The sequence below is a fragment of the Pleurodeles waltl genome, chromosome 10, assembly GCF_031143425.1.
Source record: "Pleurodeles waltl isolate 20211129_DDA chromosome 10, aPleWal1.hap1.20221129, whole genome shotgun sequence".
In the NCBI taxonomy this organism is placed as follows: Eukaryota; Metazoa; Chordata; class Amphibia; order Caudata; family Salamandridae; genus Pleurodeles; species Pleurodeles waltl.
Window position 1 is genome coordinate 264,717,476 of NC_090449.1, and position 25,794 is coordinate 264,743,269.

Genomic DNA, 25,794 nt, shown 5'->3' on the forward strand with positions numbered 1-25,794 from the left:
GGGAAAGAGCACCGTCACTGGGGTCCTGGTTAGCAGGTTCCCAGGGAACACGGTCAAAACACACTGACAGCAAGCATAAAGTGGGGGTACCCATGCCAAAAAGAGGGTGCTTTCCTACACCCAGGATGGCAGCAAGCTGTCTCTGGTAGAGCAGCACTTAGCAAGTGAAAACGGCTACTGGACAACTTGGGCAAAGAAGCACCAGCTTTCTAAAGTGGCCTTTTGTCCAACTGACCATTATTTACATGATTTCTGACATGGACAACCAGCTAGGTTTAATGTGGCTATTCCTTAGATATCCTTAAGTATCAATTTTAGTAGTCCCATTCAGAAGTCAGGACTGGTGAGTTGTTAATGTGCAACAGCATGTGGCCAATAGCGCTACTAGCCTTGCTACAGTAAAAATTAAAATGTGAGGTTTTTACTGTCAGGACATGTTAAACATTGATAAAGGGAGTAAGATCATTGCACTTATAATCCTTTTAGGGGAGAGGAGTATTTTGCCTGCTGCAATTTCATATATATGTTTCAGTTATGACTGTGCGTCTGATGATTGGCTTATGAGAAAACTTATGCTCAATATAGAAGGCCTGGATTTGACTAGCCTAATAAGGCTCAACAGATACACTAGGAAGTTGCATCCAGTGTCTTAGGTCCGATCAGTTTATTATGAACTATTATGACAAAAGCAGTAGGCTTACATTATTCATTCTAAAAGGCATTTGTTAAAGTCAGTAGGTAATTAACCACTGATTATTATTCTGTTTTGCAGGCTGTAGACATTCTGTTGCAGGAAATCTCAGGTCAGTATAATAAGTAAGGGTTTTGGTATTGGTCATCCTTGCTGAGAAACCTTGGGGGTAGAAGATTTTCATACTGACAAACCCTTTGAGACTTTCTGAAATTTTGTAATATACATTTATAATTTTATAACGTGTGCTTGGTGGCTGGCAGTTTGTGCATGCTTCAGTGGGCCTGTATGGGTTATGATGAGAATCCAAAAGGCAAAAACTACAGGTCTGGTTGGTTCTTTGGGAAAAGTTATGTCAGATAGCATAAGCCTGTTATCTTTATTATGAGAGGTTATGACAAAGACAGTAGGTCTGACTTCTACCGAAACACACATTTACGCAGTAGACTATTAGAGGTGGATTGTTAGTGCAGTATGTTAAAGCCTGCAGATATTTTGTTACATGGAAATTCAAAGATTACTACAGGATTCTGGTGTTGATCACATTTTTTGCCAAACCCTAGTGGTAGAAAATCTGTACTGTAATGCCTGCTGTAACATCCTCATAAGGCCCAACAAGCGTGTCTGCTAAGACTGTGTAATTATGAAAAAATGAATAAGTTAATAAGCTTTGGGTTATCATGTCTGCAGGTTTGTCAAGGAGGCACTAAAAAAAGTGTGTGTGTGTGTGTGTGTGTGTGTGTGTGTGTGTGTGTGTGTGTGTTTTGGGGGGGGGGGGGGTGCGAAATCACATTAGCAGTATTTCCCATTTCTACTCCCATAGTACTGTTTGCTCCTCTATACAGAAAAAACAGGTGAACGGAATTGCTTTAAACTTTGCAAAAAACTGAACTTTACTCTGCGAGCCTTTTCACTTGGTTTGATGTGAATCACTTTAGTACTTTAAAAAAAATTAACATTTAAAATGTGCCTTCCTGGGCATGATGAGGTTATATTTTAGAAGTAACTGGACCGGTAATTTTCAGATTTCTCTGCACCCAAAGTTATTATTTTTTTTTTTCTTTTTTTTTTTTTAAATAAAGACACCTTTGGTAGCTCATCAATAAGCACAGTCTCTTCTTTAACCATGTCCCTCGCCCTTTTGTATGGAAGAAGGTTCTTCTAGGACTAGATTAGCATGCCAAAGAGTACAATCATGCCGACGATACATCAGTTTTGCAATTAACAGTTGGTAAAAAAAAAAAAAAAAGCTCCCTGGAAGCCATCTTCTGGTCCATGAAACAATTTCACTGATTAAATTGGTGGTGAAGATTTCATTATTGACAGGAATACCAGCTGAACGGATTCTTAACAGAAATTTAGGTGGAAGCCAGCATTCTTAAGAAGCTAAAGCCTTCTAAGTGGCCAAGAAGGTAGACCAGCCAAAGAATAAAACTGAGGGAGCTGCGAGCCCTTAAACCTTTACTCACAAGAGGGTATGTATACCACATGCAACATTTAAAAAAGACGCAGAAGGTTCAGCAACTCCTCAATGGAGGACTGTGTTCCTGTAAGACCTATTTTGGGGCTTCTAGGGCAGTCTGTGGGTTGAGAGCAGTTTCCCATACGGATGCTGCCATTTACACCTGGTACCCAAGGGTCCGAATACAAGTGCACTCCAACTGCTTGTCCAAATTACTCCTTTAAAGCACTTAAGTTTCTGAAGACACCAGTATGAAGTAGACACACTTTATTCTATTAGGAAAGAGATTGTTATTGATTTACTGTATCCTTGTGAATCTGAATTTTCTAACAATTTCTAGACAGTTGTTTGTTTTGGAACAGGAAAGTGATTTTAATCAGTAAGCTAATAGCTTAGTAACAAAAACTATAGGCAGGATAAAATAAAAAAAGCTGCAACAGCTTCTGGTCTGAGACAACTCAAAACATGTCAGTGTAGCACTGGATTTGCGAGAACACTGGGCCTTGGACCAGTAGTATCCTACATAAATTCATTCAGGTGGTTCAGAGTTCTTCATCGGCACTTGGGTATTAAGGTTTGAGCTAAAGTTAAATTCTTGCAAACAGGTCTGAAAAGGTGAACAAGAGATACAGATCACAGACTCTGCACCCAGCTGTAAACACCACACTGATACCAACCAAGAATAAGAGATGTACACATTCAAACAACATAGCTCCAGAAAGATGCCAACGTAAAAAAAGTGTTTATGTCGAAAACCCACAATTCAGCAAAGGCTCTGGTGACAGTCTATGTTATTCCACAATGATTTTGGAAAATGATTATACTTATCAAAATCACTAGGGTACAATTACAGGTTCAGGATGCAACTGGCAGCCCTCTTGTTCACATTAAGCACAAAGACATGGGAGCAAGTCCTCACCAGGCCATCCGTAGGGGGCATTTGCTTTTAAGGTCCTGTATGTCTTAATTTACCAGTCACTGCTAAGTTATTCTGATAGAGGTGAACACTCGAGGGTCAATGGTCAAAGGTGACCATATTCGTCAGGGCTGAGCTTTGAGAGAGACTTACAATGTTATCAAAGGAAACATAAGGACTAGAGCGAGTACTTGAAAGGTTCTTTGAGTGGAGAAAACATCTAGAGCAAGTAGAAGTGAAAGTCAAACCATGGGCATGAATGCTGACTGCCAATTGGTTCTTCTGGGACAAGAGAGGTGGCTATTGCAGGTAAACCTGAGACATGAGAAAAGCTGAGAAAGTGAAGGATTACTCTTTTCAAAGTCAAAAGGCAATGGTCCACTTTATCTAATAAAGATACATTTTGTAATTCATGGTTTCTCCTACGCAGGTCTGTGGCTACCCTTGTGGCTCATAGGTGATTCCAGTCCTACAAGATGTACCCAAGCAGGTCTTTCAGTCAAATGGGACTTGTTCAGGCGTTTCTGACACCTGTTTGCCATACACTGAACCACAAACAGAAGAAGTTTAGCATGCACGAAGCAATCATTTGCCTGCTCACATTTAGAAATGGGACTACAGATAATGAGCTATAATTGCATTTTTCAACAATTTTTCTTGCCCTTTAGTCTTTTCACAAAAACGTTCATCAGTATACATGTTGTTTTATTCTCAACATAGGGGAAACTAATGGGGCCACTGCCTCCATGGATAGAAAATGTCTGGCCTGCACCACAAATATCAATCACATTTAGGTGATAACTTTTCTGGAGAACCAATTCACGTTATTACATTGAAGGAAAAATAAGTCTAAGCTGATGAATCAAAAATACAGTTGTTTGGACCAAAGAAAGGGGAGTGCAGTTAATAGGTGAATGTATGTTTTGCCAAAACCACCTTAGAAAGTAAACCGAAACCCATCTGTGACCACTGCAAGACTGGACCAATTGATAACAAAAAAGCAGAAACTTACATCCAGCTCAAAAAACGGGTCTCTCTCTTTACAAGCAATTTCATAGTCCGCCCTCAGAGCCAAGTCATGAACCTTGGTACATTCTCCCAGATCCATACGCTGTCAAAATAAAAATGTACAAGTTGATCGCATTTGTACAGCACTAATTACATACAAGAATGAAGTATTACCACATGATACTGTTCACACATGCAAAGAAATTAAATCTGAAAAGAGACCTACAATGAAGCTTTTTTTTTCCTTTTACCACTGGCATAGTTTAGTCTATTTCTACGACCCTATAACTGACTAGCATTTCAGGACACATTACATACCTGATGTATAGGAAGCTGCTAGGCACATAGTGAGAAGAGAGAACCAGGAAAAAAACGTGATGACAGGCAGGCAACAGCCAACAGGGAAACCGGGGCGTACTGGTAGGGGAAAGAGCTAGCGAAACAGGAGTAGCGTCAATGAGAGAAGAGGCAGATGGGACAGGGGGGGGGGGGGGGGGCATAATGTTACTGGTAGTAGACAGCCCCAAGATTGGGTAAGGGCAGGAACTGATGGACGAGGAAAGGAGGTGTAGGAAGTTGGCTCTGTATGTGCTATTTCAAAGTAAGGAATAGCATGCACAGAGTCCAAGGGTTCCCCTTAGAGGTAAAATAGTGGTAACAAGAGATAATACTAATGCTCTATTTTTGTGGTAGTGTGGTCGAGCAGTAGGCTTATCCAAGGAGTAGTGTTAAGCATTTGTTGTACATACACATAGACAATAAATGAGGTACACACACAGAGACAAATCCAGCCAATAGGTTTTGTTATAGAAAAATATATTTTCTTAGTTTATTTTAAGAACCACAGGTTCAAATTTAACATGTAATATCTTGTTTGAAAGGTATTGCAGGTAAGTACATTAGGAACTTTGAATCATTTCAATTGCATGTATACTTTTCAAGTTATTCACAAATAGCTATTTCAAAAGTGGACACAGTGCAATTTTCACAGTTCCTGGGGGAGGTAAGTTTTTGTTAGTTTTACCAGGTAAGTAAGACACTTACAGGGTTCAGTTCTTGGTCCAAGGTAGCCCACCGTTGGGGGTTCAGAGCAACCCCAAAGTCACCACACCAGCAGCTCAGGGCCGGTCAGGTGCAGAGTTCAAAGTGGTGCCCAAAACGCATAGGCTATAATGGAGAGAAGGGGGTGCCCCGGTTCCGGTCTGCTTGCAGGTAAGTACCCGCGTCTTCGGAGGGCAGACCAGGGGGGTTTTGTAGGGCACCGGGGGGGACACAAGCCCACACAGAAATTTCACCCTCAGCGGCGCGGGGGCGGCCGGGTGCAGTGTTAGAACAAGCGTCGGGTTCGCAATGTTAGTCAATGAGAGATCAAGGGATCTCTTCAGCGCTGCAGGCAGGCAAGGGGGGGCTTCCTCGGGGAAACCTCCACTTGGGCAAGGGAGAGGGACTCCTGGGGGTCACTTCTGCAGTGAAAGTCCGGTCCTTCAGGTCCTGGGGGCTGCGGGTGCAGGGTCTTTTCCAGGCGTCGGGACTTAGGTTTCAGAGAGTCGCGGTCAGGGGAAGCCTCGGGATTCCCTCTGCAGGCGGCGCTGTGGGGGCTCAGGGGGGACAGGTTTAGGTACTCACAGTCGTAGAATAGTCCGGGGGTCCTCCCTGAGGTGTTGGTTCTCCACCAGCCGAGTCGGGGTCGCCGGATACAGTGTTGCAAGTCTCACGCTTCTTGCGGGGAGTTGCAGGGTTCTTTAAAGCTGCTTCTTTGGAAAAAGTTGCAGTCTTTTTGGAGAAGGTCCGCTGTCCTCGGGAGTTTCTGGTCGTCGAAGCAGGGCAGTCCTCAGAGGATTCAGAGGTCGCTGGTCCCTTTGGAAGGCGTCGCTGGAGCAGAGTTCTTTGGAAGGCAGGAGACAGGCCGGTGAGTTTCTGGAGCCAAGGCAGTTGTCGTCTTCTGGTCTTCCTCTGCAGGGGTTTTCAGCTAGGCAGTCCTTCTTGTTGTTGCAGGAATCTAATTTTCTAGGGTTCAGGGTAGCCCTTAAATACTAAATTTAAGGGCGTGTTTAGGTCTGGGGGGTTAGTAGCCAATGGCTACTAGCCCCGAGGGTGGGTACACCCTCTTTGTGCCTCCTCCCAAGGGGAGGGGGTCACAATCCTAACCCTATTGGGGGAATCCTCCATCTGCAAGATGGAGGATTTCTAAAAGTTAGAGTCACCTCAGCTCAGGACACCTTAGGGGCTGTCCTGACTGGCCAGTGACTCCTCCTTGTTGCTTTCTTTGTTCCCTCCAGTCTTGCCGCCAAAAGTGGGGGCCGTGGCCGGAGGGGGCGGGCAACTCCACTAAGCTGGAGTGCCCTGCTGGGCTGTGACAAAGGGGTGAGCCTTTGAGGCTCACCGCCAGGTGTTACAGCTCCTGTCTGGGGGAGGTGTTAGCATCTCCACCCAGTGCAGGCTTTGTTACTGGCCTCAGAGTGACAAAGGCACTCTCCCCATGGGGCCAGCAACATGTCTCTAGTGTGGCAGGCTGCTGGAACTAGTCAGCCTACACAGACAGTCGGTTAAGTTTCAGGGGGCACCTCTAAGGTGCATTTTGCAATAAAATGTACACTGGCATCAGTGTGCATTTATTGTGCTGAGAAGTTTGATACCAAACTTCCCAGTTTTCAGTGTAGCCATTATGGTGCTGTGGAGTTCGTGTAAAACAGACTCCCAGACCATATACTCTTATGGCTACCCTGCACTTACAATGTCTAAGGTTTTGCTTAGACACTGTAGGGGTACCATGCTCATGCACTGGTACCCTCACCTATGGTATAGTGTACCCTGCCTTAGGGCTTTAAGGCCTGCTAGAGGGGTGACTGACCTATACTTGCATAGGCAGTGAGAGGCTGGCATGGCACCCTGAGGGGAGTGCCATGTCGACTTACTTGTTTTGTTCTCACTAGCACACACAAGCTGGCAAGCAGTGTCTGTGCTGAGTGAGAGGTCTCCAGGGTGGCATAAGACATGCTGCAGCCCTTAGAGACCTTCCTTGGCATCAGGGCCCTTGGTACTAGAAGTACCAGTTACAAGGGACTTATCTGGATGCCAGGGTCTGCCAATTGTGGATACAAAAGTACAGGTTAGGGAAAGAACACTGGTGCTGGGGCCTGGTTAGCAGGCCTCAGCACACTTTCAATTGTAAACATAGCATCAGCAAAGGCAAAAAGTCAGGGGGCAACCATGCCAAGGAGGCATTTCCTTACACAACCCCCCCCCCAAACGAAAGAGGATGAGACTAACCTTTCCCAAGAGAGTCTTCATTTTCTAAGTGGAAGAACCTGGAAAGGCCATCTGCATTGGCATGGGCAGTCCCAGGTCTGTGTTCCACTATAAAGTCCATTCCCTGTAGGGAGATGGACCACCTCAGTAGTTTTGGATTTTCACCTTTCATTTGCATCAGCCATTTGAGAGGTCTGTGGTCAGTTTGAACTAGGAAGTGAGTCCCAAAGAGGTATGGTCTCAGCTTCTTCAGGGACCAAACCACAGCAAAGGCATCCCTCTCAATGGCACTCCAACGCTGCTCCCTGGGGAGTAACCTCCTGCTAATGAAAGCAACAGGCTGGTCAAGGCCATCATCATTTGTTTGGGACAAAACTGCCCCTATCCCATGTTCAGAGGCATCTGTCTGCACAATGAACTGCTTAGAATAAGCTGGAGCTTTTAGAACTGGTGCTGAGCACATTGCTTGTTTCAGGGTGTCAAAGGCCTGTTGGCATTCTACAGTCCAGTTCACTTTCTTGGGCATTTTCTTGGAGGTGAGTTCAGTGAGGGCTGTCACAATGGATCCATATCCCTTCACAAACCTCCTGTAGTACCCAGTCAAGCCAAGGAATGCCCTGACTTGAGTCTGGGTTTTTGGAGCTACCCAGTCCAGAATAGTCTGGATCTTGGGTTGGAGTGGCTGAACTTGGCCTCCACCTACAAGGTGGCCCAAGTAAACCACAGTTCCCTGCCCTATCTGGCATTTGGATGCCTTGATAGAGAGGCCTGCAGATTGCAGAGCCTTCAAAACCTTCTTCAGGTGGACCAGGTGATCCTGCCAGGTGGAGCTAAAGACAGCAATATCATCAAGATAAGCTGCACTGGAGGACTCCAAGCCAGCAAGGACTTGATTCACCAACCTTTGGAAGGTGGCAGGGGCATTCTTTAAACCAAAGGGCATAACAGTAAACTGATAATGCCCATCAGGTGTGGAGAATGCGGTTTTCTCTTTTGCTCCAGGTGCCATTTTTATTTGCCAGTACCCTGCTGTCAAGTCAAAGGTACTTAAGAATTTGGCAGCACCTAATTTATCTATGAGCTCATCAGCTCTAGGAATTGGATGAGCATCTGTCTTGGTGACAGAATTGAGCCCTCTGTAGTACACACAAAACCTCATCTCTTTCTTTCCATCTTTGGTGTGAGGTTTGGGGACTAAGACCACTGGGCTAGCCCAGGGGCTGTCAGAGCGCTCAATTACTCCCAATTCTAGCATCTTGTGGACTTCCACCTTAATGCTTTCCTTAACATGGTCAGACTGTCTAAAGATTTTGTTTTTGACAGGCATGCTGTCTCCTGTGTCCACATCATGGGTACACAGGTGTGTCTGACCAGGGGTTAGGGAGAAGAGTTCAGGAAACTGTTGAAGGACTCTCCTACAATCAGCTTGCTGTTGGCCAGAGAGGGTGTCTGAGTAGATCACTCCATCTACTGAGCCATCTTTTGGGTCTGATGACAGAAGATCAGGGAGAGGTTCACTTTCTGCCTCCTGATCCTCATCTGTTACCATCAACAGATTCACATCAGCCCTGTCATGGAAGAGCTTAAGGCGGTTCACATGGATCACCCTCTTGGGGCTCCTGCTTGTGCCCAGGTCCACCAGGTAGGTGACCTGACTCTTCCTTTCTAGCACTGGGTAAGGGCCACTCCATTTGTCCTGGAGTGCCCTGGGAGCCACAGGCTCCAGAACCCAGACTTTCTGCCCTGGTTGGAACTCAACCAGTGCAGCCTTTTGGTCATACCAAAACTTCTGGAGCTGTTGGCTGGCCTCAAGGTTTTTGGTTGCCTTTTCCATGTACTCTGCCATTCTAGAGCGAAGGCCAAGTACATAGTCCACTATGTCTTGTTTAGGCTCATGAAGAGGTCTCTCCCAGCCTTCTTTAACAAGAGCAAGTGGTCCCCTTACAGGGTGACCAAACAGAAGTTCAAAGGGTGAGAATCCTACTCCCTTCTGTGGCACCTCTCTGTAAGCAAAAAGCAGACATGACAAGAGGACATCCCATCTCCTTTTGAGTTTTTCTGGGAGCCCCATGATCATGCCTTTTAATGTCTTGTTGAATCTCTCAACTAAGCCATTAGTTTGTGGATGGTATGGTGTAGTGAATTTGTAAGTCACTCCACACTCATTCCACATGTGTTTTAGGTATGCTGACATGAAGTTGGTACCTCTGTCAGACACCACCTCCTTAGGGAAACCCACTCTGGTAAAGATACCAATGAGGGCCTTGGCTACTGCAGGGGCAGTAGTCGACCTAAGGGGAATAGCTTCAGGATACCTAGTAGCATGATCCACTACTACTAGGATATACATATTTCCTGAGGCTGTGGGAGGTTCTAGTGGACCAACTATGTCCACACCCACTCTTTCAAAGGGGACCCCCACCACTGGAAGTGGAATGAGGGGGGCCTTTGGATGCCCACCTGTCTTACCACTGGCTTGACAGGTGGGGCAGGAGAGGCAAAACTCCTTAACCTTCTGGGACATATTGGGCCAGTAGAAGTGGTTGACTAACCTCTCCCACGTCTTGGTTTGTCCCAAATGCCCAGCAAGGGGAATATCATGGGCCAAGGTCAGAATAAACTCTCTGAACGACTGAGGCACTACCACTCTCCTAGTGGCACCAGGTTTGGGGTCTCTGGCCTCAGTGTACAGGAGTCCATCTTCCCAATAGACCCTATGTGTTCCATTTTTCTTGCCCTTGGACTCTTCAGCAGCTTGCTGCCTAAGGCCTTCAAGAGAGGGACAGGTTTCTTGTCCCTTACACAGCTCCTCCCTTGAGGGTCCCCTGGGCCTAAGAGCTCAACCTGATAAGGTTCAAGCTCCAAAGGCTCAGTTCCCTCAGAGGGCAGAACTTCTTCCTGAGAAGAGAGGTTCTCTTTGTCTGACTGTGTTGCAGTTGGTTTCCCAACTGACTTTCCTTTTCTCTTGGTAGGCTGGGCCATTTTTCCAGACTCCAGCTCTACTTTTTCACCCTGTGCCTTGCATTGTGCTCTTGTTTTTACACACACCAGTTCAGGGATACCCAGCATGGCTGCATGGGTTTTTAGTTCTACCTCAGCCCATGCTGAGGACTCCAGGTCATTTCCAAGCAGACAGTCCACTGGGATGTTTGAGGAGACCACCACCTGTTTCAGGCCATTGACCCCTCCCCATTCAAAAGTTACCATTGCCATGGGATGTGCTTTAGTTTGATTGTCAGCATTGGTGACTGTATACGTTTTTCCAGTCAGGTATTGGCCAGGGGAAACCAGTTTCTCTGTCACCATGGTGACACTGGCACCTGTATCCCTCAGGCCCTCTACACTTGTCCCATTAATAAAGAGCTGCTGCCTGTATTTTTGCATGTTAGGCGGCCAGGCAGCTAGTGTGGCTAAATCCACTCCACCTCAGAGACTAGAGTAGCTTCAGTGTGGACCCTGATTTGCTCTGGGCACACTGTTGATCCCACTTGGAGACTAGCCATTCCAGTGTTACCTGGATTGGAGTTTGGAGTGGAACTTTTCTTGGGACAGGCCTTGTCTCCAGTTTGGTGTCCAGACTGACTACAGTTTCGACACCAGGCCTTTTTGGGATCAAAGTTTTTACCCTTGTACCCAGGATTGTTTTGTGAAGAGGCTCTGGGCCCACCCTCCTGTGCAGGTTTTTGAGGGCCTGTAGAAGACTCTTTACTATTTTTATTTTTGGCTGTCTCACCACCTTTCCCCTGGGGAGGTTTTGTGACCCCTTTCTTTTGGTCACCCCCTGTGGAAGTTTTGGACACCCTAGTCTTGACCCAATGGTCCGCCTTCTTTCCCAATTCTTGGGGAGAAATTGGTCCTAGGTCTACCAGATGCTGATGCAGTTTATCATTGAAACAATTACTTAACAGGTGTTCTTTCACAAATAAATTGTACAGCCCATCATAATTACTTACACCACTGCCTTGAATCCAACCATCTAGTGTTTTTACTGAGTAGTCTACAAAGTCAACCCAGGTCTGGCTCGAGGATTTTTGAGCCCCCCTGAATCTAATCCTATACTCCTCAGTGGAGAATCCAAAGCCCTCAATCAGGGTACCCTTCATGAGGTCATAAGATTCTGCATCTTTTCCAGAGAGGGTGAGGAGTCTATCCCTACACTTTCCTGTGAACATTTTCCAAAGGAGAGCACCCCAGTGAGATTTGTTCACTTTTCTGGTTACACAAGCCCTCTCAAAAGCTGTGAACCATTTGGTGATGTCATCACCATCTTCATATTTAGTTACAATCCCTTTGGGGATTTTCAACATGTCAGGAGAATCTCTGACCCTAGTTATGTTGCTGCCACCATTGATGGGTCCTAGGCCCATCTCTTGTCTTTCCCTCTCTATGGCTAGGATCTGTCTTTCCAAAGCCAATCTTTTGGCCATCCTGGCTAACTGGATGTCCTCTTCACTGGGGTTATCCTCAGTGATTTCAGAGTTGTTGGTCCCTCCTGTGAGGGAACCAGCATCTCTGACTATTATTTGTGGAGTCAGGGCTTGAGTAGCCCTGCTCTCCCTAAGTAGGACTGGAGGGGGGGAATTTCCCTCCAAGTCACTATCTACATCCTCTGAGTTGCCACCCTCAGAGGGGTTGGCCTTTTCAAACTCTGCCAAAAGCTCCTGGAGCTGTACTTTGGTAGGTTTGGGGCCCATTGCTATTTTCTTTAGTTTACAGAGTGACCTTAGCTCTCTCATCTGTAGATGGAGGTAAGGTGTGGTGTCAAGTTCCACCACAGCCACATCTGTGCTAGACATTTTGCTTCTAAAAGTTGGAATACTTTTTAAGAATCTAAAACTGGTTCTAGAATCTAATTCAAACTTTTACAAACTTTTAAACTCTAAAAGAAATGCTAAACAGGATCTAACACAAGGCCCTAGCAGGTCTTTTAAGAATTTAGAAAACTTTTCAAATTGCAAAAATCAATTTCTAATGACAATTTTGGAATTTGTCGTGTGATCAGGTATTGGCTGAGTAGTCCAGCAAATGCAAAGTCTTGTACCCCACCGCTGATCCACCAATGTAGGAAGTTGGCTCTGTATGTGCTATTTCAAAGTAAGGAATAGCATGCACAGAGTCCAAGGGTTCCCCTTAGAGGTAAAATAGTGGTAAAAAGAGATAATACTAATGCTCTATTTTTGTGGTAGTGTGGTCGAGCAGTAGGCTTATCCAAGGAGTAGTGTTAAGCATTTGTTGTACATACATGTAGGAAGTTGGCTCTGTATGTGCTATTTCAAAGTAAGGAATAGCATGCACAGAGTCCAAGGGTTCCCCTTAGAGGTAAAATAGTGGTAAAAGAGATAATACTAATGCTCTATTTTGTGGTAGTGTGGTCGAGCAGTAGGCTTATCCAAGGAGTAGTGTTAAGCATTTGTTGTACATACACATAGACAATAAATGAGGTACACACACTCAGACAAATCCAGCCAATAGGTTTTGTTATAGAAAAATATCTTTTCTTAGTTTATTTTAAGAACCACAGCTTCAAATTTAACATGTAATATCTTGTTTGAAAGGTATTGCAGGTAAGTACATTAGGAACTTGATATCATTTCAATTGCATGTATACTTTTCAAGTTATTCACAAATAGCTATTTCAAAAGTGGACACTTAGTGCAATTTTCACAGTTCCTGGGGGAGGTAAGTTTTTGTTAGTTTTACCAGGTAAGTAAGACACTTACAGGGTTCAGTTCTTGGTCCAAGGTAGCCCACCGTTGGGGGTTCAGAGCAACCCCAAAGTCACCACACCAGCAGCTCAGGGCCGGTCAGGTGCAGAGTTCAAAGTGGTGCCCAAAACGCATAGGCTATAATGGAGAGAAGGGGGTGCCCCGGTTCCGGTCTGCTTGCAGGTAAGTACCCAAGTCTTCGGAGGGCAGACCAGGGGGGTTTTGTAGGGCACCGGGGGGGACACAAGCCCACACAGAAATTTCACCCTCAGCGGCGCGGGGGCGGCCGGGTGCAGTGTTAGAACAAGCGTAGGGTTCGCAATGTTAGTCAATGAGAGATCAAGGGATCTCTTCAGCGCTGCAGGCAGGCAAGGGGGGGCTTCCTCGGGGAAACCTCCACTTGGGCAAAGGAGAGGGACTCCTGGGGGTCACTTCTGCAGTGAAAGTCCGGTCCTTCAGGTCCTGAGGGCTGCGGGTGCAGGGTCTTTTCCAGGCGTCGGGACTTAGGTTTCAGAGAGTCGCGGTCAGGGGAAGCCTCGGGATTCCCTCTGCAGGCGGCGCTGTGGGGGCTCAGGGGGGACAGGTTTTGGTACTCACAGTCGTAGAGTAGTCCGGGGGTCCTCCCTGAGGTGTTGGTTCTCCACCAGCCGAGTCAGGGTCGCCGGGTGCAGTGTTGCAAGTCTCACGCTTCTTGCGGGGAGTTGCAGGGTTCTTTAAAGCTGCTTCTTTGGAAAAAGTTGCAGTCTTTTTGGAGCAGGTCCGCTGTCCTCGGGAGTTTCTGGTCGTCGAAGCAGGGCAGTCCTCAGAGGATTCAGAGGTCGCTGGTCCCTTTGGAAGGCGTCGCTGGAGCAGAGTTCTTTGGAAGGCAGGAGACAGGCCGGTGAGTTTCTGGAGCCAAGGCAGTTGTTGTCTTCTGGTCTTCCTCTGCAGGGGTTTTCAGCTAGGCAGTCCTTGTTGTTGCAGGAATCTAATTTTCTAGGGTTCAGGGTAGCCCTTAAATACTAAATTTAAGGGCGTGTTTAGGTCTGGGGGGTTAGTAGCCAATGGCTACTAGCCCTGAGGGTGGGTACACCCTCTTTGTGCCTCCTCCCAAGGGGAGGGGGTCACAATCCTAACCCTATTGGGTGAATCCTCCATCTGCAAGATGGAGGATTTCTAAAAGTTAGAGTCACCTCAGCTCAGGACACCTTAGGGGCTGTCCTGACTGGCCAGTGACTCCTCCTTGTTGCTTTCTTTGTTCCCTCCAGTCTTGCCGCCAAAAGTGGGGGCCGTGGCCGGAGGGGGCGGGCAACTCCACTAAGCTGGAGTGCCCTGCTGGGCTGTGACAAAGGGGTGAGCCTTTGAGGCTCACCGCCAGGTGTTACAGCTCCTGTCTGGGGGAGGTGTTAGCATCTCCACCCAGTGCAGGCTTTGTTACTGGCCTCAGAGTGACAAAGGCACTCTCCCCATGGGGCCAGCAACATGTCTCTAGTGTGGCAGGCTGCTGGAACTAGTCAGCCTACACAGACAGTCGGTTAAGTTTCAGGGGGCACCTCTAAGGTGCCCTCTGGGGTGTATTTTGCAATAAAATGTACACTGGCATCAGTGTGCATTTATTGTGCTGAGAAGTTTGATACCAAACTTCCCAGTTTTCAGTGTAGCCATTATTGTGCTGTGGAGTTCGTGTTTGACAGACTCCCAGACCATATACTCTTATGGCTACCCTGCACTTACAATGTCTAAGGTTTTGCTTAGACACTGTAGGGGTACCATGCTCATGCACTGGTACCCTCACCTATGGTATAGTGCACCCTGCCTTAGGGCTGTAAGGCCTGCTAGAGGGGTGACTGACCTATACTTGCATAGGCAGTGAGAGGCTGGCATGGCACCCTGAGGGGAGTGCCATGTCGACTTACTCGTTTTGTTCTCACTAGCACACACAAGCTGGCAAGCAGTGTCTGTGCTGAGTGAGAGGTCTCCAGGGTGGCATAAGACATGCTGCAGCCCTTAGAGACCTTCCTTGGCATCAGGGCCCTTGGTACTAGAAGTACCAGTTACAAGGGACTTATCTGGATGCCAGGGTCTGCCAATTGTGGATACAAAAGTACAGGTTAGGGAAAGAACACTGGTGCTGGGGCCTGGTTAGCAGGCCTCAGCACACTTTCAATTGTAAACATAGCATCAGCAAAGGCAAAAAGTCAGGGGGCAACCATGCCAAGGAGGCATTTCCTTACAGGAGGTCAGCCAACACCAAAGGGAAGAGTGGTAAGAGGAGGTGTACGATGGCGGTCTAATGCATTAAAGAACCTCACAGCGCAAGAGGGGCAGTGGGATGACTGCAGTAAAAATTGTGAGAGAAGGCAAGTAAAATATAGATTTATCAAAGTCATGCAGTGAAAAAGGGGATAGAGAGTGTACAAGGGCTGCAACAAGGGAAAAGAGAGGGGATGGATGCTCATGTTAAGTCCAATAGGACCAGGACCAGAACCAACTCTGGATCTCTAGCACAATCTGAACAGTGTCACCATAGATAGATAAAACTATTTTCCTCTTTTCACTAAAGCTTTATCACTTATGGCCCAACTCCAGGCATCACCTGTTGCTTCCTTGCACAATAACTATACATTTAGCACTACCCTCCAAGCAATCGATTCTGTGCCCCAGCTAACCACTGTTCAGCAAAGTCGCATAACCTACCCAGTTAGCTAAATAACCAATCCTACATGTCGAACCAGTACTTTTAGATGTCCTCAGCCCTCACCGCAAGATAAACTGTGATGACCGAGTCTCCATTTTCACTTGTCACTCCTTTTCTTAAAGCTGAGACATTTTGGTAGATGTTCCCAGTATTTGGCAGCAAATTGCTACAATCCACTTGTGCGACCTACCCGTAGTTCAACATGAGAAAGTCACACCCACTTGGCCCGTCAAGTGAATACCAAAAGATTTAACATTTTATCACAAAAGTCACTTACTGTTCCAGCCAGAATATCATGAGGGCAGCAATCCAAGAGATGGCTTTTGCAGACACGATCATCTGAGTATTTCACTCTTTGTCTTGTTTCATCACCTGAAAATCATTTTGGTGTTGGTTACTACAACACTAAAATATATCGAAATAGTTTCTTGCTTACTTAACCAAAAAGAAATTTAATAGGTTGCTTCAACTTTTGTAGAAAACCCATTTTGTGGCGAGAGCTAGCTCAGCAAGCTTGAAATCTTGTCGGTTTAGCATGCTTGAAAACTCGTTGGTTCAGGATTTTGTTTATCCTTGCAACCACTAATTGTAGTGCAGAAAGATAGTAAATTATCAACTAATTCGCTGCTGCATGGTATATTTTTTTCTATTTTTTTAAACCAGACAAACAACTATGGACATGTCTTAAGGAGAAAGTGTTTTTTTGATCATTGGCCCAGTCTCATGCACGGTCTCAAATAAAATGATAAACACCCATATATAACGTCTAACTCGAAAACAAAAAGGATGAGTGCACCCAATAGAGATAAATCATGCCAATCTGTCCCTTAGGTGGATATTTATGAGTGTCTACACACTTTCCCCACCCTTCCCCTGTACTCTTAAGCAAGAAGATGCTTTTGTGACCAACAACTCACTGTCGGGCTGGTGGGTAAGGACAGCTTGTAGATAAAGTTAGGTAGTCTCAATAATTTATACATTTCAAGCTTACTATTACTGTTTCATTTCGCTAGATATGCTTTTCTTCTAACTCGGACTGTAAAGAGGAAAGTCGCAACTTGAAGTTTTACACAATTACAAAAACAATTGCTTTGAAACTGTTTGATAGATTTCTTTTGCAGACTGCTGTACCATACTTGCCTATATCTCTAGACAAGAATAGGCTCAATGCTCAAGCTTTAGTCCTTACTTTAGTCAGATACTGGCTACTAGTTATCGAATGCCTATTTTTTTTTGTTTTTAACAAACTATCAATCTGTTAGTACATAGTAATATAAAAAAAACAGCACAATTGTTATGACAAATAGTCCTATGAGAGACCGAAAAAGTAATCAACCCGGAAGTACAATTTAAGTACAAGGTTTCCTTACCAAAGAAAGCAACCAATGTCAAGTTTAGCATGTCTGAATGCCTGGTATTGGAATGCAGCCAGGGGTGCAGAGCTAGCATGTTTTGTAGGATGGGTGTTAATACAAGGATGGAGGAGCAGGCGATTTCATTAATACAGATAAAATAATTTCTCTTGTGTTGGTCGAAGAGCCCAAAACTGCAGAATACTTGGCCAAAACTGACTTCTTAGGATGGTAATCCATTCAACGTATGAGATGGGCACTACATTGAAGCACAGTTACCTAATTCGATTAAAATTGATGAAATCTTTTGGTCCAAAAAGTCAACTCATTAGAGGGCATTTTCCTTCTCCCTCTGAAAATAAGGATTGCCAATGCCAATAGGTCTGGTTTTAAAAGAACGTTGTGTGGTAATTTGAAGCATTACAAATAAATAGCCTGGGAATGGATATGCATTTGTGAGGAAGCACAGAACTGTAAATAATATTGGTGTAGGTTAAACAGTCAGGTAATAGTTGCATAGTCAAGCCACACTTAAAATAAATCTCTGGCAGCAACACATTTGTGCTGAGGGCAGTCATTAACATTTAATGAGTGCCCTCTTCCTATCTGTGCTGCTGCCAGATAAAGGTATCAAATTATCTAGCGATCCATGACACTATCAGCATTACAATGTGATGTTTGTGCTCTTGAAAGTTCAACCTCAGGCAAATGGATAAACAAACAAAATGATCACAGCTGTGTGGAAGGCAAGCACGTTTTTGGAAGCACATAACGTCTGTCCAATCAAAACATGTACTACTAGCTCCCAATATGTGGGTGGAGCCAAGGGTCCCTTCTCACGATGATTCTCACATAATTGTCTGGCGACAGCTACGCTGCCAAGCCAGACCATAAAAAGGGTAGCCAAGAAAACTCATTTACAAACAAGTATACTCTGAAAAGTGGTATCACTCCACCCCAAAACCACATCTAGAAGGGTGGACGAGGTAGCTCACTAAGACATACCAGAAGATTTGTAAACTAAGTTACTGATCTGTGCTGGAACACAAACGTTCAAGTCTGTATGTGGAGACAAAAGCAGCAAGAAAGCTAGAAACCCACCTTAATATCCCTTTACAGGCTCACTGTGTAATATAGGATACTTCATACCATGCACCAAGAAACATCACAGTGGCATGGGCCAAGCATGTATAGCAACTACACATCACAGAAAAAAATCCCGTGGTAGGATGGATCCTGGACTGTAAGCCAAATTCAGTTAAAAATGAACAAACTTCATTGAATCAGGCCTCTCTGTACCGACATCCTGCTCCCACAAGCATATGACACTGAAGACTAGAGACTTGGCCCTTTTCAAAATCACTACTGTAAAACAGAAGATAAACCATATCACTGAGCTGTGTTGAGCAACCATGAACTTCTTATACCTTTCTCAAAGTAACGTGACCTGGCTGCTGTTGGCTACAAAAACATGGTAAGGCTGTACTGAATAAGTAAAATTATAGATATTACATACTTCACGCCTCTCTTTTTCCCCAATGGAAAAAATGCAGGTTCTCCATTGAGAATTTTAAATCATTTGTGCCATGCCTTCTTGTTAGACAAGGAACACTGGGCTGAGTTCAAGCTAAGGTTCTGGTGGGATAACGGATCCTCTAACAAATGAGGTCAGGCAAAAAAAAAAAAAAAAAAAAATACTATCTATCTATCTATATATATATATATATATATATATATATATATACACACACACACATATACATATACACACATATACATACACATGCACACACACACTGTCAAATGACACACGGCTCAAAGTAAATTCCTTGAATCAAATAGGAGCTTCTCCCCTCATGGGCATCATTCATTCTTACTTAATCAGTTGAAAACAGACTCAGACTCCATGCAGTTAGTCTGACTGGTAAAGCAACACTTATTTTTCTTTGCTCAAGAAATACAGATCACAGACGTATCCATCACTAGCTAGCTCCCTCCCGTGCTTGACCTGGCTTAAGATTTCCAAGTAGAACTTTAGTCCTAAACAGATGACCATCAGATGTGTATTACTTTCTTCAAAGACTCACAAGACCGTACAAATCTGGAGCACCTCCACAATGTCATGCAATATTGGATGCACATAATTGCACTAATCCAAGACAAAACTGATATTTTGGTGCAGAAGATAGGTTATTTCTGACGGTCCTAGGCATACCCACAACTTCAGGACTGCGTGACCTAGAAACGAAACAGTTAATACTCGGATTTTACCATTTGATGTAGTGAACCCTCTTGAGCAAACAGGTCTGTGCAGCAGTTTGAAAATAGCTTTTTGCTTATTAACACTCAGACCTATTCTGGCACATTATTCTCATAACAGAGAATTGGTATTAAGTGCAGCGATAAATGCTAGTTTTGAATACTGCAATGCACTATACACCAGCCTGCTTGACACCCTCGCGGCTAGGCTCAAATGTGCTCAGGATGCCGAAGAGGGGCAATAGCTGACCAGAAAGAAAATAAAACTCAGACTGTGTTATCAGCCTGTAAATTACGGGTGGTTCATACTGTACTACATTTAAAAATCATTGGGTGGTATTTATAAGTCTCCACCACCTCACTACAAGCCACATCTCTTACAAAGCCATGCACTGGGAGGTACACTAAATCCTGTGATTAGGCCAGGAAGTACAATTTTAAGTACACAGCGAAACTGCTCATTTTCGGGTCATTGTCATGAAGTTCCTGTTCGAGTGACAATAAGCTTCAATCATACGAGCTCCAGAAAATGCTTAAATCTTGTTTGGCTAAACTGTATTGAGGTTAGCGAAAAAAGTCAACAACTGCAGTGAGCACAACACACACTTGGTAAGTGAGTCAGCTTGCTGATGCGAGCGAGAAGGGTGCTCCACAGCAGAGAGGCCAGGGTCAAAAAAGTATACACATCCTCCGCATACCTACTTCGATTCAGGTGTATGCGGTGTTAAGAAACTGGTTTACCAGAATATTTGAGGCATCTTTTATACAGGCAGTCTTGAGCGAGAATGACAGGACTTCTTGCTCGATAAACGAGATAAACTGAGAGTTTGAGTCGTTCAAGTTGTAATTTAGGGTGGATGAGGAACGCTTGATAAGCCAAGTTTGACGGGCGTGCAGCACACCCTTAACTAGTTTTGTGGAAATAAATAACATAGGCATGTAAAACATATCGTGGTGAATGTAATGAAATTCAATAATTGTTTGTAAACTAAGACAAAGAAAGCGAAGCTCGTTTCTCAAAGGGACACCTTTTCTACAAGAAACTATACATTACATGAAGCGGTCTTATTTTGAATGCCAATTTGTAAAGTGATGTTACATTGAAAGGTCATTTTATCTAAGCACACAAATAGGACAAATGTTGGAGACTGCACAATGACCATCCAACATTACATGCCATCTGCATTCTTCGAGAGCTCATCTTTTGAATCACATACTCACAGTTGAAGGTGTGAAAAGAAGTGGCTTTGCCCACACCTGCAGTAAGAAGTCAGAGGAATGATAAAGAAAAGAGCATAATGCCAACTTTTTGATACTAAGTTGTATTTACTGATGACAATTTTATAATCAAGCACTTGTCATAACAGCTTTAAAAAATGAGTTGTGACTCACAGATCGATGAACATGAGGCTGCTCTGCAACTCCCTTGCAGATTGGTGTAGGCAGGTAATGATACACTGAACCTTTATGAATAAAATAAAGGGGCCACAATTGTTCAATTTGCTTGAAAAATATGGGCAGCAATATAAATGCAACTTAAAAGACAAAGCTGTGGTAGGCTATATTAAAACAATGTACAAAATTGACACCCACTAAAATGTTTATGTTAGAGAAGACTATTGCAGCATAAAAAAATAACACCAATAGGGAATAAGTACAGCAAATATAAGGAAGGGGTAATGAGAATATCCAAATGTCTGTTAGGTAAGGTCATGCGGAAAACAGATTCAACAATAAAAAGTAACTGCAGCAAAGACGATCCAGACAAGACTTCTGAAAATATTAACACCGGCTACAATGTCTCAAAATAATCTCCTAAATTAATAACAGTCGCAATTTGCATTTGCTGCGGAGCCAAATCAAAAATATGTACACAGTAACGCTAAACAGGAAAACATGCATGTTTTAGGTTATCAAACTACTTTCAGCAGCTATCCTTTAGGAGCAGTGAGTCTATAGAAGAGAATTATGTGAACCGTGTGTGTACGAGTTCTACTCGGCAGATAGTTGAAGGTACTAAGACCCAAAATGCATGTACCAGACTTCATCTACAGCGAGGGAGAGATAGAATCACCCATTCAAAGCATGCAAAAGGTGTGCGTTGTAAGGTACTGTGTGCAGTTTCACTGCAGCCAGCATGATGAATGACCAAGGCTTCTGAAGCCTAGAGATGTTCATAAACATTAAATAAATAATGCACCGCAGACAGTCCGCTAACTCGGGCCATTAAAGGGAAAATGCACCATAATTTCATGACAGCATAAGCCATATGCAAAGCAGTTGTGTTGCATGAGCGTGACTAAAATGTTTAATTGTCAATTTCTGTGGCGCTTGCCGACATTCTTGCTGCTACCCAGTACACTTAGTTTGACACCCAACTAAGTGGTTCCAAAAGTAAGGGGTACCGAAGTGGCCAGGTTTATATGTTGAGATCCGCTTTGTCAAATGGACTCATGATACGGCTGCAGCAGCCACAACACGGAGGTGTTATGGGATCCTTGCTACAAACAACCTACAGTCCAGCACTTTATTGTACATTTCTAAAACACTCCACAGGCCTGTCAATTATATAAAGCGCTGCCCTTTGATCGCCAGAACATGGACCACCAGCGATCCTCTAACAAGGAGTGACTAACCTGGGAATGATCATAGATGAGTCTCTCCTTCCACCAACAGGTAAAACAAAAGGCCAAATCCTATGAGAAGCCTCCGTAATTTGCTTCACGCTTGGAGACATACATAGTCATGATCGGTTTGTTTTTCTCCCAACAGGACTAGGCTGACGAAATTAAGTTTGACACCTGTCACATACAGGCTCTAGTGGAACCACAATGCAGCCACTAGACAGCTGAAACACCTAAATATCTGTTTTCACATCACCTCACCTCTTCTATTCAAGCAGGAAGATTGACCTGCTGATCTAGCAAGTTTTTTTAATTTTTTTTTATTTGTCTTTATTCAAAGTTTCCAGGTTTAAGACAGTACCAAGCCAATACTGTACGCAGGCAGTGTGATTCTAAAATATATATTCAGTGTGACTGAATATGCTGGGGCCATAGTGAAAGTTATACACAAACAAAGTAGGGCCCCCCGCCGGGGCAGCAATGAAAAGAAAAAGAAAATGTAAAACTTTGTAGTGTCGTGTGGACTGCCTTGTTTCACGGCGGCCTCCAGTCAGTCAGCTTCAAGCGCCATCAAGAACACATCCCATTCGATTGCCCCTGAGAACAGGAGATTAGTGGGGTTACTTTTGGTGCTGGCAAAGCGCAGAGTGGTGATGTGCTGGGGTCATCTTGACAACCTCACTGTCATATGATTATGGCTGACCAATAATGTTACACATACTATAATCAGCAATTTTCACTTTATCACTTTCCTCGGTTTGCTAGTGCGTCACGTATGGTTTTTACATGGTATCTGGCAGCATCCTCTTCTGTAAAATCTCTTCTCTCTGGCTCATCCTTGAGTATGCACACTTGTTTACTGCACTTGATCAACACACATGTAAATTGGTCATGCCTTATGCTTACCTAGTTACCAATGTATACATTTTTTCCATCTATACCCACAGCCTTGACAAAGTCTAGGAGACAAAACACGTGTCAGCTGTTTTGCTGTATATAGGACGATTTGGATTATGGCTGTACTCATGATGTTTATATAGGACGATTTGGATTATTGCTGTACTCATGATGACTCGTTGTACATTGGATTGTTACTTGGAGATTGACATCACTCTCGCATAAATCAATAAACTCCATTGTACCCACGCAGTTGTTACAGACTTTTGATTACTTTGACCACTTGGATCTCTGGCACAGGACTTCCTGCGGTGTGCCCTGGTATTCTATCTTTATTTGTCATTACCTGACTGCCCTCGCAGTAGGTAACTTTGAACATTTGTTGTAGACAAGTGTTCCTACCGGGTTGGCACCCACCCCATACTGGACACACAGCTGTCACAAAAGACTTTTCGCTACAAGATTGCTTTATATTTTCATATACTGCTGGATATGCGGGCAATCAGGGCATTATCCACCTTTGTAGCTTTTTTGTGTTCTATGCCCTGCACAGATAGTCACTAGGAACAAGTGCAAGAGACAATTGGTTGCTAGCAGTGGAACAAAGGCAGAGGGAAGCCGCAGCAGCTGTGGATGTCACATATGATTCTGCAGACAGTAGTGCGACTTCCCCAAGAGACTGAAAAAACATTTGATGCCTCAAATTATTTGTAGATCAGAATCTGATGTGGTAAAAGAGCAGAGGAAAGGATTTCCAGAATTTGCATCTCCCAGTATTAAGTGGTGTTGGCAGGGCATTACTGAATGGAGTGATAACAAAAGAGGAAATAATTCAATCTATAGCACAACTGCTCTACATTAAATCACCAAGATGTTGGTTTTCCTGGAACCAAATAAAGATCTTTTTCAGTGTGGTAACTACCACCTCATTTCCCTGCTCAACATCAAGATTAAACTGGTAGAAAACAGACTAGGGAATAGGCTCAAGCAAACTGTTCATCCCTCATTTATTGAACCCAAGCAGGTTCCATATCACTGGGACAAGCAAATTGAAACTCTGGAGCTTTCTAGTTACGCTGAAAAAGAGTTAATTAACACTGACTAGGACAACTTGTTAAAAAAAAAAGTAAGCTTAGGCAATTATTTAATCGAGAAAAACAGGCTGGTTGTATGCTAAGCCCATAGCACAGTTAGAATGTAGGGGCTTCTTGTCCAGACCTATTCTAATCTCTTGCAAAATGCACCAAGGGTGACAGCTGTCTCTACTTCTATTTGCTAAAACTAGAGCCACTTGTGACAGCCATCAGAACATATCTATTATAAGGACAGACACACCTGGGGAGACCTCGAGAATCAGCACTGTATGCGGATAACTAAATACTGTCATTTACAAACGTAACCAAAGTTTTGCCAAATTTCAAGAGAAAAAACACACACACACACAAGGTGATGGATGGAATGCTTGAATTAATCTCAGCCACTGGTAATCGCCAGGCCACATTTTTCATCCATCATGCCACCTCAGTTTGGACCCAGCCATATTCAAATCAGTCTTAACTCTGTTATTTGTGGGAGCAGTCCAGCTCGAACAGCCAAGCCCTGTCCTCCCAAAACACAAGCAACCTAGGACCAGTTTCGCCCTAGATACCTGGCTGATGAGTCCATAACAAGGTCGAAACTGGTCCTGGGTTCTTGTGTTCCAGTTCAGGGAGGACCTAGCTTCGCAGTTGAGGCTGGCCTGCTCCCAGTGGTGCAGGGTCAAGTCTGATTTACATCCAAACTGTGGTGGCATGGTCTGCAAAATAACCATGGATTGGGGTGCCGCCCCTAATAAATACCAGTGGCTGAGAATAATTCAAGCATTCTATCCATCACTTTTTGTACAGTTAAGTGTATCGCCCTAACTGGGACAGGAATGCCCAGTCTTGGGTCCCCTGCACAATGTCACTGAAACCAAGCTATACTTGGCTGTGAGCCCATAATAATGGTGAAACTGATCCTGGGTTGCTTGTGTTCCAGTTTATGGAGGACCCAGCTTGGTAGTTTGGGCTTGACTGTTCCCAATAGGGCGGGGTCAAGACCGATTTGCATAAAACTGGATCTAAAACGAGGTGGCATGGTGTGCAAAATAACGATGAATTAGGACACAACCCTGAGTTATTACTAGTGGCCGAGATTAATTCTAGAATTCCATCCATCACTTTTTATATACTTTTGTAACTCTCAAGAGTCAAATGAATGTTACCTTATTTCAACCTTTGAAGTGAATTAGAATAAGAGCAAGACAATTCCCATGTCTAAAACCACAACACTGCTATCAACTGCAGGGTACAATTTCCAATGGAACATAATCTAACTCAAATATATGGTAGTGGGGGCTAGAGCACATTGTAGAGGACACCAACTCAATTTATGACAAATCAACAGAATATACAGATGGCACCACCTGAACACACCATTATGGTGCAGAGTTCAGGATGTAAAAATGGTGGTTGCCCCATGCTTCAACTATGTCACAGAAGTGTTGTCACTAGTGATTCTGCCAAAACAAGTGGAGCCATAGATAAATCAATTTGATATTATACAGCTCTCCAAGACTGAGCTTGTAACCTTATAAACTGGTGGCAGGTAGCAGAGTGGTGGTCTCGATTTCCTGCACTGAATATTTTTGGGCACTATCTCGCCCACTTACTGTACACGTGACCCTAGACCAAAGAACCACTGTCACAGGCAGCAATAGAGAAATGACTTGCCGATCGACGATCAGATTTTCACATATTGTATGCTACTAGATAGCCTTCATCTTTGACCACCAATCAATTGCTTAAACCATGCTGAGAATACAGCATGTCTCACGAACTATTAAAGTTAATGTGATTCAAAATACATAAATACACTTAATTGTTGGCCAATGCATATATTCCAACAGGAAATGCAACTATCCAGTAAGCAAT

The 25,794-nt window shown here is 44.2% G+C and overlaps 1 protein-coding gene across 4 annotated transcripts in view; it reads right to left on the reverse strand.

Moving 5' to 3' along the window:
- LUC7L (LUC7 like) overlaps positions 1-25,794 on the reverse strand; it is a 251,298-nt gene that overhangs the window by 189,862 nt on the left and 35,642 nt on the right. For 2 of the 4 annotated variants that reach the window (XM_069210398.1, XM_069210401.1), the window contains exons 2-3: positions 15,986-16,080; positions 4,082-4,180 (exon numbers count right to left, since the gene is read on the reverse strand). In XM_069210398.1, coding sequence (XP_069066499.1) covers positions 4,082-4,180; positions 15,986-16,080 — 194 coding nt within the window. Of the gene's footprint in view, positions 1-4,081; positions 4,181-15,985; positions 16,081-20,711; positions 20,783-25,794 lie in introns of all 4 variants that reach the window. The other 2 variants (XM_069210399.1, XM_069210400.1) reach the window with 2 other exon arrangements.